At 47.5% G+C, this 16854-nt stretch overlaps 1 protein-coding gene across 1 annotated transcript in view; it reads left to right on the top strand.

The window, feature by feature from the left end:
* kcnt2b (potassium sodium-activated channel subfamily T member 2b) overlaps nucleotides 1–16854 on the top strand; it is a 95091-nt gene that overhangs the window by 73825 nt on the left and 4412 nt on the right. The window contains exons 16-25 of the mRNA XM_090193896.1: nucleotides 534–642; nucleotides 867–923; nucleotides 1457–1609; nucleotides 1836–2092; nucleotides 2818–3151; nucleotides 3379–3484; nucleotides 3625–3797; nucleotides 12792–12863; nucleotides 13433–13567; nucleotides 13723–13834. Of these exons, the coding sequence (XP_090050022.1) occupies nucleotides 534–642; nucleotides 867–923; nucleotides 1457–1609; nucleotides 1836–2092; nucleotides 2818–3151; nucleotides 3379–3484; nucleotides 3625–3797; nucleotides 12792–12863; nucleotides 13433–13567; nucleotides 13723–13834 (1508 nt within the window). The remainder of the gene's footprint in view (nucleotides 1–533; nucleotides 643–866; nucleotides 924–1456; nucleotides 1610–1835; nucleotides 2093–2817; nucleotides 3152–3378; nucleotides 3485–3624; nucleotides 3798–12791; nucleotides 12864–13432; nucleotides 13568–13722; nucleotides 13835–16854) is intronic.

The raw sequence follows: 16854 nt of genomic DNA, 5'->3' as shown, positions 1-16854 counted from the left end.
CAGTTTTCAGCTGTGCTAACATAATTGCAAAAGGGTTTTCTCATGATTGCTGATAATGGGCCTCTGTACGCCAACGTAGATATTCCATTAAAAAATCTGCCGTTTCCAAATACAATAGTCATTTACAACATTAACAATGTTAATTGTTCAGGCAACATGCAGGAGCCTTCCAGCCCCTCAACAGGTCAGTGTGTGTCACTGTCCTCCTAAACCACAGTGTATTTCTGATTTGATGCTATTTTAATGGACAAAAAAATTACTTTTCTTTCATAAACAAGGACATTTCTAAGTGACCCCAAACTTTTGAACGGTAGTGTAGACTCGGTACCGGTATACCCTGTGTATAGCCTCATTGTTGTTATTTTATTGTGTTACTTTTTGTTATTTTTTACTTTAGTTTATTTGGTAAATATTTTCTTCGGTAAGGTCTACACTTGTTGTGTTCGGCGCATGTGACTAATAAAGTTGAATTTGATTTGATTACTGTATACTGAGTGTTACTGGTTTGTCTCCTTTGCTGCCTTTGTCTGCAGATCATGTGGTGTGTGAAGAGGAGTTTAAGTATGCCATGCTGGCCCTGAACTGTGTGTGTCCTGCTACCTCCACCCTCATCACCCTGTTGATCCACTCCTCTAGAGGACAGTGAGTACACACACACAAACCCACACACACACTCTTTTTCCAATGGGCGTGGGTGGTACCAGACAGAGGCAGTGGAGTATGTCCTTTGGCCTAACAGATGCTGAGTACATTGAGCTGTACACAGCAGGTTAATCTTGGTAGATCGACTACTGACCTAAAGTAAACCCAGACCAGTCATGATCCTCTTAAACCCAGACCAGTCATGATCCTCTATCTACTTTCAGAACAGCACCCCCAGAGGCCTTCAGGCAACATGCAGGAGCCTTCCAGCCCCTCAACAGGTCAGTGTGTCACTGTCCTCCTAAACCACCGACAACTCCCTCCCCCTCCCTCCGTATCCCTGATGTGCGGTGACATTAACTCGGCCAGGCATGCTGTCCCCATGAAACGGTCCATTTATTATTTACAGACGACAGTTGTTTCTGTAATGCAGTCCTTCTCACATCACCGCCACCCACAGCCACACTCTCCGCCCCACACCCTTCCTTTCTCACCTCCTGTCTCTCAACTCATCCTTTCTAAAGGCAGACAAGGTGAACACAGCCCGTGTGTGAAACTCTCTCGATGTGTAGCGTTCAGCGGCGTCTATCTTGGCAGCTGTATTGCTCTGATAGTGTCTGTGTCCCTGTGTGTGTTTCAGTGCTGATTGAGTTATTGATTGGTTTCTGACACCGTTGTAAAGTGTTAACACTGCAGCCTTGAGGGGAAGTGTCTTTGATGTGTGGTTGATGCTGAAAGGGAAGCTGCGTGCAACGCTGTTTAAAAGGTCAACTCTGTCCCCTAATGACCAATCCTTTCCCTGATCGTGTCTCAGGGAGGGTGGGGCATGCTCAGCTGACCAGTGGCAGCGCACCTACCGCCGCTGCTCGGCCAATGAGGTGCATCACATTTGTCTGGAGGAGAGCAAGTTCTTTGGGGAGTACCAGGGGAAGAGTTTCACCTTCGCCTCCTTCCACGCACACAAGAAGTGAGTCAACAAGCAGACATACACAAAGTTTACATTTGACATTTTTGTCATTTAGCAGACACTCTTAACCACATACACACACACACCACACCACACACACCCACACACCACACACACCCACACACACCCACACACCCACACACATTTGACATTTTAGTCATTTAGCAGACGCTATTAACCACAAACACACACACTTCCTGTATCTGATCCTCTCCTCCTCGGTCAGGTATGGTGTGTGTCTGATTGGAGTGCGGAGGCTGGAAAATGCCAACATCCTGCTGAACCCAGGTCCCGGCCACATCATGGGTGGCTCAGACACCTGCTTCTACATCAACATTTCCAAGGAGGAGAACTCAGCTTTCGTCAGGGGCCACAGAGAGCCCACGCGGGGGGGCCCCAAGGGCAGTGACAGGGGGGTGGGGCCCCAGACCATCTACCATGGACTCACCAGACTGCCTGTCCACAGCATCATCGCCAGCATGGGTCAGTCTCACTGACTCACCGTGACACAGTTACACTCAGAACCTTTGTCCAAGTGCACTTAGCATAATGTTTCTTATTATACAATTCTGACTTTCCTGATCCATGTACATGGCACAGATTAGGACATGTTTTACATGTTGATCCACAATAGGAAGATCTTTCCTGATCCATGTACATGGCACAGATTAGGACATGTTTTACATGTTGATCCACAATAGGCAGATGTTAGAAGCCTAACAGTTGTATGAGGAATAAAACCATATCTGATTGTACGTCTCTGGTGATAAGAGCATCTGCCAACCCAGTGAAATGTATCTGGCATGTAGGTTTCCTTTTGTTTTGTTTTTACAACCACACCCCCTGGTGGAGAACTCTGGGACTTCTGGTTCTCAAAGTTTGAAAGTGAAAATGTGCCCCAGAACAATCACAGACACGGATGCAAACATAGCACACAGGGCAAGCACAGATCCACAATCAGTACTATTTGGCTTTGTGAGAGAACAATGGTACTCCCAGTCACAGCACATTGGTACTCTCACAAATCCAAATAGTACTGATTCTGGATCTGTGCTTGCCCTGTGTGCTATGTTTGCATCTGTATCTGTGTTTGTTGTAGGGCACATTTTCCCTTTAGCCGTGCTTGTATGGACAGGACAATGCTATAACTGTTTTCTACTAAGGGTGTGGACTGGTCATAGATTGTATGTGTCCTCTGTCCCCCGTAGGCACGGTGGCCATTGACCTGCAGGACTCCAGTGACAGCAGCCCAGAGGGCCAGGGCCCGGGGGGCATGACCATGGGCAGTGGGGGAGGTGGAGGTGGCAGGGCCAGCCGGACTGAGGGGGGGTTGGGGGGCACTAACACCCTGGCCCTCCCAGCCACAGCAGACTCTGCCGAGGAGAGACGCCACAGCATCGCCCCTGTCCTGGAGCTGGTGGACGGGGTCAACTCGGCAACCTTCGACCCGTTGGGGGACCAATCAGAGGACGAGGGCGGGGACGAGGGGAAGGATGAGGGGGACGGAGACGAGAATGGCCAGTGTTGGGGTGGATGCTGCGAGTAAGTGTTTAGGAGTTGCCTGAGGTCTGATGTGTTTGAATTAGTTTAAGTCCTGCCATGTTGTGCCCTCAGACCCAGGTGTAAATGTGTTTGTTTCTGTGTGTGTTTCTGTGTGTGTGTGTGTGTGTGTGTGTGTGTGTGTGTGTGTGTGTGTGTGTGTGTGTGTGTGTGTGTGTGTGTGTGTGTGTGTGTGTGTGTGTGTGTGTGTGTGTGTGTGTGTGTGGCAGGTGGGTGAAGGGGTACCCGCTGAACTCTCCGTACATTGGCAGTTCCCCTGCCTTGTGTCACCTGCTGCAGGAAAAAATGCCCTTCTGCTGCCTGCGCCTGGACAAGGTGGGAATCAGACGACTTCTGCCTTTCTTATCCTCAACTAGAACCATCCTAACTACCTGACCCCTCTTCGATGATGATGATGACCTTCATGTAATCCAATGTATTTCCTGTGTCTTTCCTGTGTCATCTCCCTCCTACAGGCCTGCCACCACATCCCGTTCGAGGACGCTCGGTCGTACGGCTTTAAGAACAAGCTGATCATCGTGTCGGCGGAGAGTGCAGGAAACGGCCTGTACAACTTTATCGCGCCCCTGAGGGCTTACTACCGCCCCAAGAAAGAGCTCAACCCCATCGTGCTGCTACTGGAGAACATGTGAGTGGAAACAGACACACTGCAGGAAAACATAGAATTACATAGATATAGAACACTGTAAATCTCTATGGTGCAACCACACTGCAGGAAAACATAGGATTACATAGATATAGAACACTGTAAGTCTCTATGGTGTAACCACACTGCAGGAAACTATAGGATTACATAGATATAGAACACTGTAAATCTCTATGGTGTAACCACACTGTAGGAAACTATAGAATTACATAGATATAGAACACTGTAAGTCTCTATGGTGTAACCACACTGCAGGAAACTATAGAATTACATAGATATAGAACACTGTAAATCTCTATGGTGTAACCACACTGTAGGAAACTATAGAATTACATAGATATAGAACACTGTAAATCTCTATGGTGTAACCACACTGTAGGAAACTATAGAATTACATAGATATAGAACACTGTAAATCTCTATGGTGTAACCACACTGCAGGAAACTATAGAATTACATAGATATAGAACACTGTAAATCTCTATGGTGTAACCACACTGTAGGAAACTATAGAATTACATAGATATAGAACACTGTAAATCGCTATGGTGTAACCACACTGTAGGAAACTATAGAATTACATAGATATAGAACACTGTAAATCTCTATGGTGTAACCACACTGTAGGAAACTATAGGATTACATAGATATAGAACACCGTAAATCTCTATGGTGTAACCACACTGTAGGAAACTATAGAATTGCATAGATATAGAACACTGTAAATCGCTATGGTGTAACCACACTGTAGGAAACTATAGAATTACATAGATATAGAACACTGTAAATCTCTATGGTGTAACCACACTACAGGAAACTATAGGATTACATAGATATAGAACACTGTAAATCACTATGGTGTAACCACACTGCAGGAAACTATAGAATTACATAGATATAGAACACTGTAAATCTCTATGGTGTAACCACACTGTAGGAAACTATAGAATTACATAGATATAGAACACTGTAAATCTCTATGGTGTAACCACACTGCAGGAAAACATAGAATTACATAGATATAGAACACTGTAAATCTCTATGGTGTAACCACACTGTAGGAAACTATAGAATTACATAGATATAGAACACTGTAAGTCTCTATGGTGTAACCACACTGTAGGAAACTATAGAATTACATAGATATAGAACACTGTAAGTCTCTATGGTGTAACCACACTGTAGGAAACTATAGAATTACATAGATATAGAACACTGTAAGTCTCTATGGTGTAACCACACTGTAGGTGGAGCATAGAGAAACTTGTCCTGGAGAGGCCCTCTTTAAACACACTGTCAGGGAAGAAGGGATGGTCTCATTTTAAGAGTTCCATTAACATAATTTACTGTATGAAAATACCTGTGTTTCAAGAGTTTATGGGCACTCTGCAGTGCACTGTGCACATAATATGAAATATTACTGTGGTTTCTCCTGGTGCAAAACCCCAATATGGGCATATTAAAGTGTAATCCAATAAAAGGACAATGAAAAGCTGAGTCATGGCCGTGTAGCGCTTTGCTCTCCCACTGTTCTCTGCACACAGCAGCCACGACTTTATATTTCAAATCAAAATCAAAAATCAAATCACATTTTATTTGTCACAGGTGAAATGCTAACTTCCAAGCCCTTAGCCAACAATGCAGTTCAAGAAACAGAGTTAAGAAAATATTGACTAAATAAACTAAAGTAAAACATTTAATAAAAAGTAACACAATAAAATAACAACAACGAGTCTATATACAGGGGGAACCGGTACCGAGGTTATATACAGGGGGAACCGGTACCGAGGTTATATACAGGGGGAACCGGTACCCAGGTTATATACAGGGGGAACCGGTACCGAGGTTATATACAGGGGGTACCGGTACCGAGGTTATATACAGGGGGAACCGGTACTGAGGCTATATACAGGGGGAACCGGTACCGAGGTTATATACAGGGGGAACCGGTACCAAGGTTATATACAGGGGGAACCGGTACCGAGGTTATATACAGGGGGAACCGGTACTGAGGCTATATACAGGGGGTACCGGTACCGAGTCTATATACAGGGGAACCGGTACCCAGGTTATATACAGGGGGAACCGGTACTGAGGCTATATACAGGGGGAACCGGTACTGAGGTTATATACAGGGGGAACCGGTACCAAGGTTATATACAGGGGGAACCGGTACCGAGGTTATATACAGGGGGAACCGGTACCGAGGTTATATACAGGGGGTACCGGTACCGGTACCGAGGCTATATACAGGGTTACCGGTACCGAGGCTATATACAGGGGGTACCGGTACCGAGGTTATATACAGGGGGAACCGGTACCGAGTCTATATACAGGGGGTACCGGTACCGAGGCTATATACAGGGGGAACCGGTACCAAGGTTATATACAGGGGGAACCGGTACCGAGGTTATATACAGGGTTACCGGTACTGAGTCTATATACAGGGTTACCGGTACCGAGTCTATATAAAGGGGGTACCGGTACCGAGGCTATATACAGGGGGAACCGGTACCAAGGTTATATACAGGGGGAACCGGTACCGAGGTTATATACAGGGGGAACCGGTACCGAGGTTATATACAGGGGGAACCGGTACCGAGGTTATATACAGGGGGTACCGGTACCGAGGTTATATACAGGGGGTACCGGTACCGGTACCGAGGTTATATACAGGGGGAACCGGTACCAAGGTTATATACAGGGGGTACCGGTACCGAGGTTATATAAAGGGGGAACCGGTACCGAGGTTATATACAGGGGGTACCGGTACCGGTACCGAGGCTATATACAGGGTTACCGGTACCGAGTCTATATACAGGGGGTACCGGTACCGAGGCTATATACAGGGGGTACCGGTACCGAGGTTATATACAGGGGGAACCGGTACCAAGGTTATATACAGGGGGTACCGGTACCGAGGTTATATACAGGGGGAACCGGTACCGAGGTTATATACAGGGGTACCGGTACCGAGGTTATATACAGGGGGAACCGGTACCGAGGTTATATACAGGGGGTACCGGTACCGAGGTTATATACAGGGGGAACCGGCACCGAGGTTATATACAGGGGGTACCGGTACCGAGGTTATATTCAGGGGGAACCGGTACCGAGGTTATATACAGGGGGTACCGGTACCGGTACCGAGGTTATATACAGGGGGAACCGGTACCGAGGTTATATACAGGGGGAACCGGTACCGAGGTTATATACAGGGGGAACCGGTACCAAGGTTATATACAGGGGGTACCGTTACCAAGGTTATATACAGGGGGTACCGGTACCGAGTCTATATACAGGGGGAACCGGTACCGAGGTTATATACAGTGGGTACCGGTACCGAGGTTATATACAGGGGGAACCGGTACTGAGGCTATATACAGGGGGTACCGGTACCGAGGTTATATACAGGGGGAACCGGTACTGAGGCTATATACAGGGGGTACCGGTACCCAGGTTATATACAGGGGGAACCGGTACTGAGGCTATATACAGGGGGTACCGGTACCGAGGTTATATACAGGGGGAACCGGTACCGAGGTTATATACAGGGGGTACCGGTACCGAGGCTATATACAGGGTTACCGGTACCGAGTCTATATACAGGGGGTACCGGTACCGAGGCTATATACAGGGGGTACCGGTACCGAGGTTATATACAGGGGGAACTGGTACCGAGGTTATATACAGGGGGTACCGGTACCGAGGTTATATACAGGGGGAACCGGTACCCAGGTTATATACAGGGGTACCGGTACCGAGGTTATATACAGGGTTACCGGTACCGAGGCTATATACAGGGGGAACCGGTACCCAGGTTATATATAGGGGGTACCGGTACCGAGGTTATATACAGGGTTACCGGTACCCAGGTTATATACAGGGTTACCGGTACCCAGGTTATATACAGGGGGTACCGGTACCGAGGTTATATACAGGGTTACCGGTACCGAGTCTATATACAGGGGGTACCGGTACAGAGGCTATCTACAGGGGGTACCGGTACCGAGGTTATATACAGGGGGTACCGGTACCGAGTCTATATACAGGGGGTACCGGTACCGAGGTTATATACAGGGGGAACCGGCACCGAGGTTATATACAGGGGGTACCGGTACCGAGGTTATATTCAGGGGGAACCGGTACCGAGGTTATATACAGGGGGTACCGGTACCGGTACCGAGGTTATATACAGGGGGAACCGGTACCGAGGTTATATACAGGGGGAACCGGTACCGAGGTTATATACAGGGGGAACCGGTACCAAGGTTATATACAGGGGGTACCGTTACCAAGGTTATATACAGGGGGTACCGGTACCGAGTCTATATACAGGGGGAACCGGTACCGAGGTTATATACAGTGGGTACCGGTACCGAGGTTATATACAGGGGGAACCGGTACTGAGGCTATATACAGGGGGTACCGGTACCGAGGTTATATACAGGGGGAACCGGTACTGAGGCTATATACAGGGGGTACCGGTACCCAGGTTATATACAGGGGGAACCGGTACTGAGGCTATATACAGGGGGTACCGGTACCGAGGTTATATACAGGGGGAACCGGTACCGAGGTTATATACAGGGGGTACCGGTACCGAGGCTATATACAGGGTTACCGGTACCGAGTCTATATACAGGGGGTACCGGTACCGAGGCTATATACAGGGGGTACCGGTACCGAGGTTATATACAGGGGGAACCGGTACCGGTACCGAGGTTATATACAGGGGGAACCGGTACCAAGGTTATATACAGGGGGTACCGGTACCGAGGTTATATAAAGGGGGAACCGGTACCGAGGTTATATACAGGGGGTACCGGTACCGGTACCGAGGCTATATACAGGGTTACCGGTACCGAGTCTATATACAGGGGGTACCGGTACCGAGGCTATATACAGGGGGTACCGGTACCGAGGTTATATACAGGGGGAACCGGTACCAAGGTTATATACAGGGGGTACCGGTACCGAGGTTATATACAGGGGGAACCGGTACCGAGGTTATATACAGGGTTACCGGTACCGAGGTTATATACAGGGGGAACCGGTACCGAGGTTATATACAGGGGGTACCGGTACCGAGGTTATATACAGGGGGAACCGGTACCGAGGTTATATACAGGGGGTACCGGTACCGAGGTTATATACAGGGGGAACCGGCACCGAGGTTATATACAGGGGGTACCGGTACCGAGGTTATATTCAGGGGGAACCGGTACCGAGGTTATATACAGGGGGTACCGGTACCGGTACCGAGGTTATATACAGGGGGAACCGGTACCGAGGTTATATACAGGGGGAACCGGTACCGAGGTTATATACAGGGGGAACCGGTACCAAGGTTATATACAGGGGGTACCGTTACCAAGGTTATATACAGGGGGTACCGGTACCGAGTCTATATACAGGGGGAACCGGTACCGAGGTTATATACAGTGGGTACCGGTACCGAGGTTATATACAGGGGGAACCGGTACTGAGGCTATATACAGGGGGTACCGGTACCGAGGTTATATACAGGGGGAACCGGTACTGAGGCTATATACAGGGGGTACCGGTACCCAGGTTATATACAGGGGGAACCGGTACTGAGGCTATATACAGGGGGTACCGGTACCGAGGTTATATACAGGGGGAACCGGTACCGAGGTTATATACAGGGGGTACCGGTACCGAGGCTATATACAGGGTTACCGGTACCGAGTCTATATACAGGGGGTACCGGTACCGAGGCTATATACAGGGGGTACCGGTACCGAGGTTATATACAGGGGGAACCGGTACCGAGGTTATATACAGGGGGTACCGGTACCGAGGTTATATACAGGGGGAACCGGTACCCAGGTTATATACAGGGGTACCGGTACCGAGGTTATATACAGGGTTACCGGTACCGAGGCTATATACAGGGGGAACCGGTACCCAGGTTATATATAGGGGGTACCGGTACCGAGGTTATATACAGGGTTACCGGTACCCAGGTTATATACAGGGTTACCGGTACCCAGGTTATATACAGGGGGTACCGGTACCGAGGTTATATACAGGGTTACCGGTACCGAGTCTATATACAGGGGGTACCGGTACAGAGGCTATCTACAGGGGGTACCGGTACCGAGGTTATATACAGGGGGTACCGGTACCGAGTCTATATACAGGGGGTACCGGTACCGAGGTTATATACAGGGGGAACCGGCACCGAGGTTATATACAGGGGGTACCGGTACCGAGGTTATATTCAGGGGGAACCGGTACCGAGGTTATATACAGGGGGTACCGGTACCGGTACCGAGGTTATATACAGGGGGAACCGGTACCGAGGTTATATACAGGGGGAACCGGTACCGAGGTTATATACAGGGGGAACCGGTACCAAGGTTATATACAGGGGGTACCGTTACCAAGGTTATATACAGGGGGTACCGGTACCGAGTCTATATACAGGGGGAACCGGTACCGAGGTTATATACAGTGGGTACCGGTACCGAGGTTATATACAGGGGGAACCGGTACTGAGGCTATATACAGGGGGTACCGGTACCGAGGTTATATACAGGGGGAACCGGTACTGAGGCTATATACAGGGGGTACCGGTACCCAGGTTATATACAGGGGGAACCGGTACTGAGGCTATATACAGGGGGTACCGGTACCGAGGTTATATACAGGGGGAACCGGTACCGAGGTTATATACAGGGGGTACCGGTACCGAGGCTATATACAGGGTTACCGGTACCGAGTCTATATACAGGGGGTACCGGTACCGAGGCTATATACAGGGGGTACCGGTACCGAGGTTATATACAGGGGGAACCGGTACCGAGGTTATATACAGGGGGTACCGGTACCGAGGTTATATACAGGGGGAACCGGTACCCAGGTTATATACAGGGGTACCGGTACCGAGGTTATATACAGGGTTACCGGTACCGAGGCTATATACAGGGGGAACCGGTACCCAGGTTATATATAGGGGGTACCGGTACCGAGGTTATATACAGGGTTACCGGTACCCAGGTTATATACAGGGGGTACCGGTACCGAGGTTATATACAGGGTTACCGGTACCGAGTCTATATACAGGGGGTACCGGTACAGAGGCTATATACAGGGGGTACCGGTACCGAGGTTATATACAGGGGGTACCGGTACCGAGTCTATATACAGGGGGTACCGGTACCGAGGTTATATACAGGGGGTACCGGTACCGAGTCTATATACAGGGGGTACCGGTACCGAGGTTATATACAGGGGGTACCGGTACCGAGGCTATATACAGGGGGTACCGGTACCGAGGTTATATACAGGGGGTACCGGTACCGAGTCTATATACAGGGGGTACCGGTACCGAGGTTATATACAGGGGGTACCGGTACCGAGTCTATATACAGGGGGAACCGGTACCGAGGCTATATACAGGGGGTACCGGTACCGAGGCTCTATACAGGGGGTACCGGTACCGAGGCTATATACAGGGGGTACCGGTACCAAGGCTATATACAGGGGGTACCGGTACCGAGGCTATATACAGGGGGTACCGGTACCGAGGCTATATACAGGGGGTACCGGTACCGAGTCTATATACAGGGGGTACCGGTACCAAGTCTATATACAGGGGGTACCGGTTAGTTGAGGTAATTTGTACATGTACTGTAGGTAGGGGTGAAGTGACTATACATAGATAATAGAATATATGACTTGTGTGGCTGGAATCTTTGACAATTTTTTGGGCCTTACTCTGACAGCACCGAGTATATAGGTCCTGGATGGCAGGAAGTTTGGCCCCAGTGATGTACTGGGCTGTTCACACTACCCTCTGTAGCACCTTACGGTCAGATGCCGAGCAGTTGACACACCAGGCGGTGATGCAACCGGTCAGGATGCTCTCGATGGTGCAGCTGTAGAACCTTTTGAGGATATGGGGACACATGCCAAGACTTTTCAGTCTGCTGAGGGGGAATAGGCGTTGTCGTGCCCTCTTCACGACTGTCTTGGTGTGTTTAGACCATGATAGTTTGTTGGTGATGTGGACACCAAGGAACTTGAGTGGGTAGTGCGTACAGCCCGGTACATCAAGGGGGCCATAGCTTCCTGCCATCCAGGACCTCTATACCAGGCGGTGTCAGAGGAAGGCCCTAAAAATTGCCAAAGACTCCAGCCACACAAGTCATAGACTGTTCTCTCTGCTACAGCACGGCAAACGGTACCGGAACACCAAGTCTAGGTCCAAAAGGTTACTTAACAGCAGCTTCTACCCCCAAACCATGACACTGCTGAACAATTCATCAAATGGCCACCCAGACTATTTCCATTGACACCCTCCTTTGTTTTTACGCTGCTGCTACTCTCAATTATTTATCTAAACACAGTCACTTTACCTCTACCTACATGTACTAATTATCTGAATTCCATTGACTAACCTGTGTCCCCACTCATTGACTCTGTACCGGTACCCCCTGTAAACAGCCTTGTTACTGTTATTTTATTGTTGCTCTTTTATTATTTTGTACTTCAGTTTATTTAGTAAATACTTTCTAACACTTATGTTTCTTCAAACTGCATTGTTGGTTAAGGGCTTGTAAGTCAGCATTTCACTGTAACGTCCAGCCACCCAAGTCATAGACTGTTCTCTCTGCTACCGCACGGCAAGTGGTACCGGAAGTCTAGGTCCCTGTTGTATTCGGTGAATGTGACAAATAACATTTGATTTGATTTGATTGGGGTTCTCTAGTAGCCTGGTTCCCAGATCTGTTTGTGCTGTCTTGCCAACTCCTATGGTGATTGACGCATGACAATAATAAGAGATAATGGGAGTTACAGGAGTTGGCAAGACAACACAAACGGATCTGGGACTCATGCTACTTCTCTGTCTCTACCACTGCAGGGAGCCTGTTTATTTGTGGTGGTAGGTGTAGGTTTGTGCTGTATGGGTCTCCTGGTAATCCATATGTGTTGTGATTGATTCAGACCCGAGGCAGACTTCCTGGAGGCTATCTGCTGGTTCCCCATGGTGTTCTACACAGTGGGCTCCATTGACAAGTAAGACAATCCACCTCAGTACCCTGGTGGCATCATCTGCTTTTCACTCCTACTCTACTTCTTTTCCTCTACTGCTAATTCATACTGGAGCAGCTACACCCCCCGAAGCTGTATATGGACTGACTTTGTTCTGTACTGTATATCACATCAGTTTGTCAATCCTGCTCACTGCTATTTGTCTATATATGGACAATGTCAGTTCTGTTCCAATCTTTCTGTCTTTCTGACATAAATTCTATAATCCCAAGCCCCTTTCTCCCTCCCTCTCTCTCTCTCCCTCCCTCTCTCTTTCTCCCTCCCTCTCTTTCTCCCTCCCTCTCTCTTTCTCCCTCCCTCTCTCTTTCTCCCTACCTCTCTCTTTCTCCCTCCCTCTCTCTTTCTCCCTCCCTCTCTCTTTTTCCCTCACTCTCTCTTTCTCCCTCCCTCTCTCTTTCCCCCTCCCTCTCTCTTTCCCCCTCCATCTCTCTTTCCCCCTCCCTCTCGCTTTCTCCCTCCCTCTCTCTTCCTCCCCCCCTCTCTCTTTCTCCCTCCCTCTCTCTTTCTCCCTCCCTCTCTCTTTCTCCTTCTAGCCTGGACAGTCTGCTGCGTTGTGGGGTGACGTTTGCTGACACCATGGTGGTGGTTGACAAGGAGAGCTCCATGATCGCTGAGGAGGACTACATGGCCGACGCCAAGACCATAGTCAACGTCCAGACCCTCTTTAGGTAGGCTGCTCAGCCATACACAATCATTATACATCCATCACACCGTACCATCCTGCACAATCCAGCAGTTGTTTGTGTGCATTCATAGATATCTGCATTCAGCAAGCACTCTATGTCTAAGAATTTGATTGTGTCTCTTTTCTCTGTCCTCCCAGACTGTTCCCAGCCCTCAGCATCATCACTGAGCTCACCCACCCAGCCAACATGCGCTTCATGCAGTTCAAAGTCAAAGACCACTACTCCCTGGCTCTCTCCAAGCTGGAGAAGGTAACATTGTATTATGGTACTCTCTGTGGTGAGTCGGACCATCCTAGTCAGATCATCTAATGATGTGGGAATGTCAAAGGGAAGTGGTACTCCGTTACTGTAATGCTTATCCATTTCCCTGTCCCTCTTTCTCCCCCCCCCCCCTCTCTCTCTCTCTCTCTCTCTCTCTCTCTCTCTCTCTCTCTCTCTCTCTCTCTCTCTCTCTCTCTCTCTCTCTCTCTCTCTCTCTCTTTCTCTCTCTCTCTCTCTCTCTCTCTCTCTTCTGTTCTCTCTCTCTCTTTCTCTCTCTTCTGCTCTCTCTCTCTTCCTGTCTCTCTCTCTCTTCCTGTCTCTCTCTCTCTTCCTGTCTCTCTCTTCCTTTCTCTCTCTCTCTCTCTCTCTTCTGTTCTCTCTCTCTCTGTTCTGTTCTCTCTCTTCCTCTCTCTCTCTTCTGTTCTCTCTCTCTCTTTCTCTCTCTTCTGCTCTCTCTCTCTCTTCCTGTCTCTCTCTCTCTCCCTGTCTCTCTCTCCTTGTCTATCTGTCTCCCTGTCTCTCTCTCAATTCAATTCAAGGGCTTTATTGGCATGGGAAACATGTGTTAACATTGCCAAAGCAAGTGAGGTAGATAATATATAAAGTGAATATATAAAGTGAAATAAACAATAAAAATTAACAGTAAACATTACACATACAGAAGTGTCAAAACAATAAAGACATTACAAATGTCATATTATATATATATATATATATATATATATATATATATATATATACAGTGTTTTAAATAAATAAGCATAAATATGGGTTGTATTTAGAATGGTGTTTGTTCTTCACTGGTTGCCCTTTTCTCGTGGCAACAGGTCACAAATCTTGCTGCTGTGATGGCACACTGTGGAATTTCACCCAGTAGATATGGGAGTTTATCATAATTGGATTTGTTTTCGAATTCTTTGTGGATCTGTGTTATCCGAGGGAAATATGTCTCTCTAATATGGTCATACATTGGGCAGGAGGTTAGGAAGTGCAGCTCAGTTTCCACCTCATTTTGTGGGCAGTGAGCACATAGCCTGTCTTCTCTTGAGAGCCATGTCTGCCCACGGTGGCCTTTCTCAATAGCAAGGCTATGCTCACTGAGTCTGTACATAGTCAAAGCTTTCTTTAATTTTGGGTCAGTCACAGTGGTCAGGTATTCTGCCGCTGTGTACTCTCTGTTTAGGGCCAAATAGCATTCTAGTTTGCTCTGTTTTTTTGTTAATTCTTTCCAATGTGTCAAGTAATTATCTTTTTGTTTTCTCATGATTTGGTTGGGTCTAATTGTGCTGCTGTCCTGGGTGTGTTTGTGTTTGTGAACAGAGCCCCAGGACCAGCTTGCTTAGGGGACTCTTCTCCAGGTTCATCTCTCTGTAGGTGATGGCTTTGTTATGGAAGGTTTGGGAATCGCTTCCTTTTAGGTGGTTATAGAATTTAACGGCTCTTTTCTGGATTTTGATAATTAGTGGGTATCGGCCTAATTCTGCTCTGCATGCATTATTTGGTGTTCTACGTTGTACACGGAGGATATTTTTGCAGAATTCTGCGTGCAGTCTCAATTTGGTGTGTGTCCCATTTTGTGAAGTCTTGGTTGGTGAGCGGACCCCAGACCTCACAACCATAAAGGGCAATGGGCTCTATGACTGATTCAAGTATTTTTAGCCAAATCCTAATTGGTATGTTGAAATTTATGTTCCTTTTGATGGCATAGAATGCCCTTCTTGCCTTGTCTCTCAGATCGTTCACAGCTTTGTGGAAGTTACCTGTGGCGCTGATGTTTAGGCCAAGGTATGTATAGTTTTTTGTGTGCTCTAGGGCAACAGTGTCTAGATGGAATTTGTATTTGTGGTCCTGGTGACTGGACCTTTTTTGGAACACCATTATTTTGGTCTTACTGAGATTTACTGTCAGGGCCCAGGTCTGACAGAATCAGTGCATAAGATCTAGGTGCTGCTGTAGGCCCTCCTTGGTTGGTGACAGAAGCACCAGATCATCAGCACTCTCTCTTCCTGTCTCTCTCTTCCTGTCTCATTCTCTCTCTCTCTCTCTCTCTCTCTCTCTCTCTCTCTCTCTCTCTCTCTCTCTCTCTCTCTCTCTCTCTCTCTCTCTCTCTCTCTCTCTCTCTCTCTCTCTCTCTCTCTCTCTCTCTCTCTCTCTCTCTCTCTCTCTCTCTCTCTCTCTCTCTCTCTCTCTCTCTCTCTCTCTCTCTCTCTTGTCTCTCTTTCTCTCCCTGTCTCTCTCTCTCTTCCTGTCTCTCTCTCCCTGTCTTTCTCTCCCTGTCTCTCTCTCTCTTCCTGTCTCTCTCTCCCTGTCTCTCTCTTCCTGTCTCTGTCTCTCCCTGTCAATTCAATTCAATTTGAGGGCTTTATTTGCATGGGAAACATATGTTAACATTGCCAAAGCAAGTGAAGTAGATAATAAACAAATGCGAAATAAACAATTCCAAAAGAATAAAGACATTTCAAATCATTTCAAGTCATATTATGTCTATATACAGTGTTGTAATAATGTGCAAATAGTTAAAGTACAAAAGGGAAAATAAATAAACATAAATATGGGTTGTATTTACAATGGTGTTTGTTCTTCACTAGTTACCCTTTTCTTGTGGCAACGGGTCACACATCTTGCTGCTGTAATGACACACTGTGTTATTTCCCCCAATAGATATGGAAGTTTATCAAAATTAGGTTTGTTTTGGAATTATTTGTGGATCTGTGTAATCTGAGGGAAATATGTCTCTCTAATATGGTCATACATTTGGCAGAAGGTTATGAAGTGCAACTCAGTTTCCTCCTCATTTTGTGGGCAGTGTGCACATAGCCTGTCTTCTCTTGAGAGCCATGTCTCCCTACAGCGGTCTTTCTCAATAGTAAGGCTATGCTAGTCTGTACATAGTCAAAGCTTTCCTTAAGTTTGGGTCAGTCAGAATGGTCAGGTATTCTGCCACTGTGTACTCTCTGTTTAGAGCCAAATAGCATTCTAGTTTGCTCTATTTTTTTTGTTAATTCTTT

This window comes from Oncorhynchus mykiss, chromosome 12 (assembly GCF_057628025.1).
Source record: "Oncorhynchus mykiss isolate SJ-2025 chromosome 12, ASM5762802v1, whole genome shotgun sequence".
NCBI classification, from domain to species: domain Eukaryota; kingdom Metazoa; phylum Chordata; class Actinopteri; order Salmoniformes; family Salmonidae; genus Oncorhynchus; species Oncorhynchus mykiss.
This window is presented reverse-complemented; position numbering and strand designations above follow the sequence as displayed.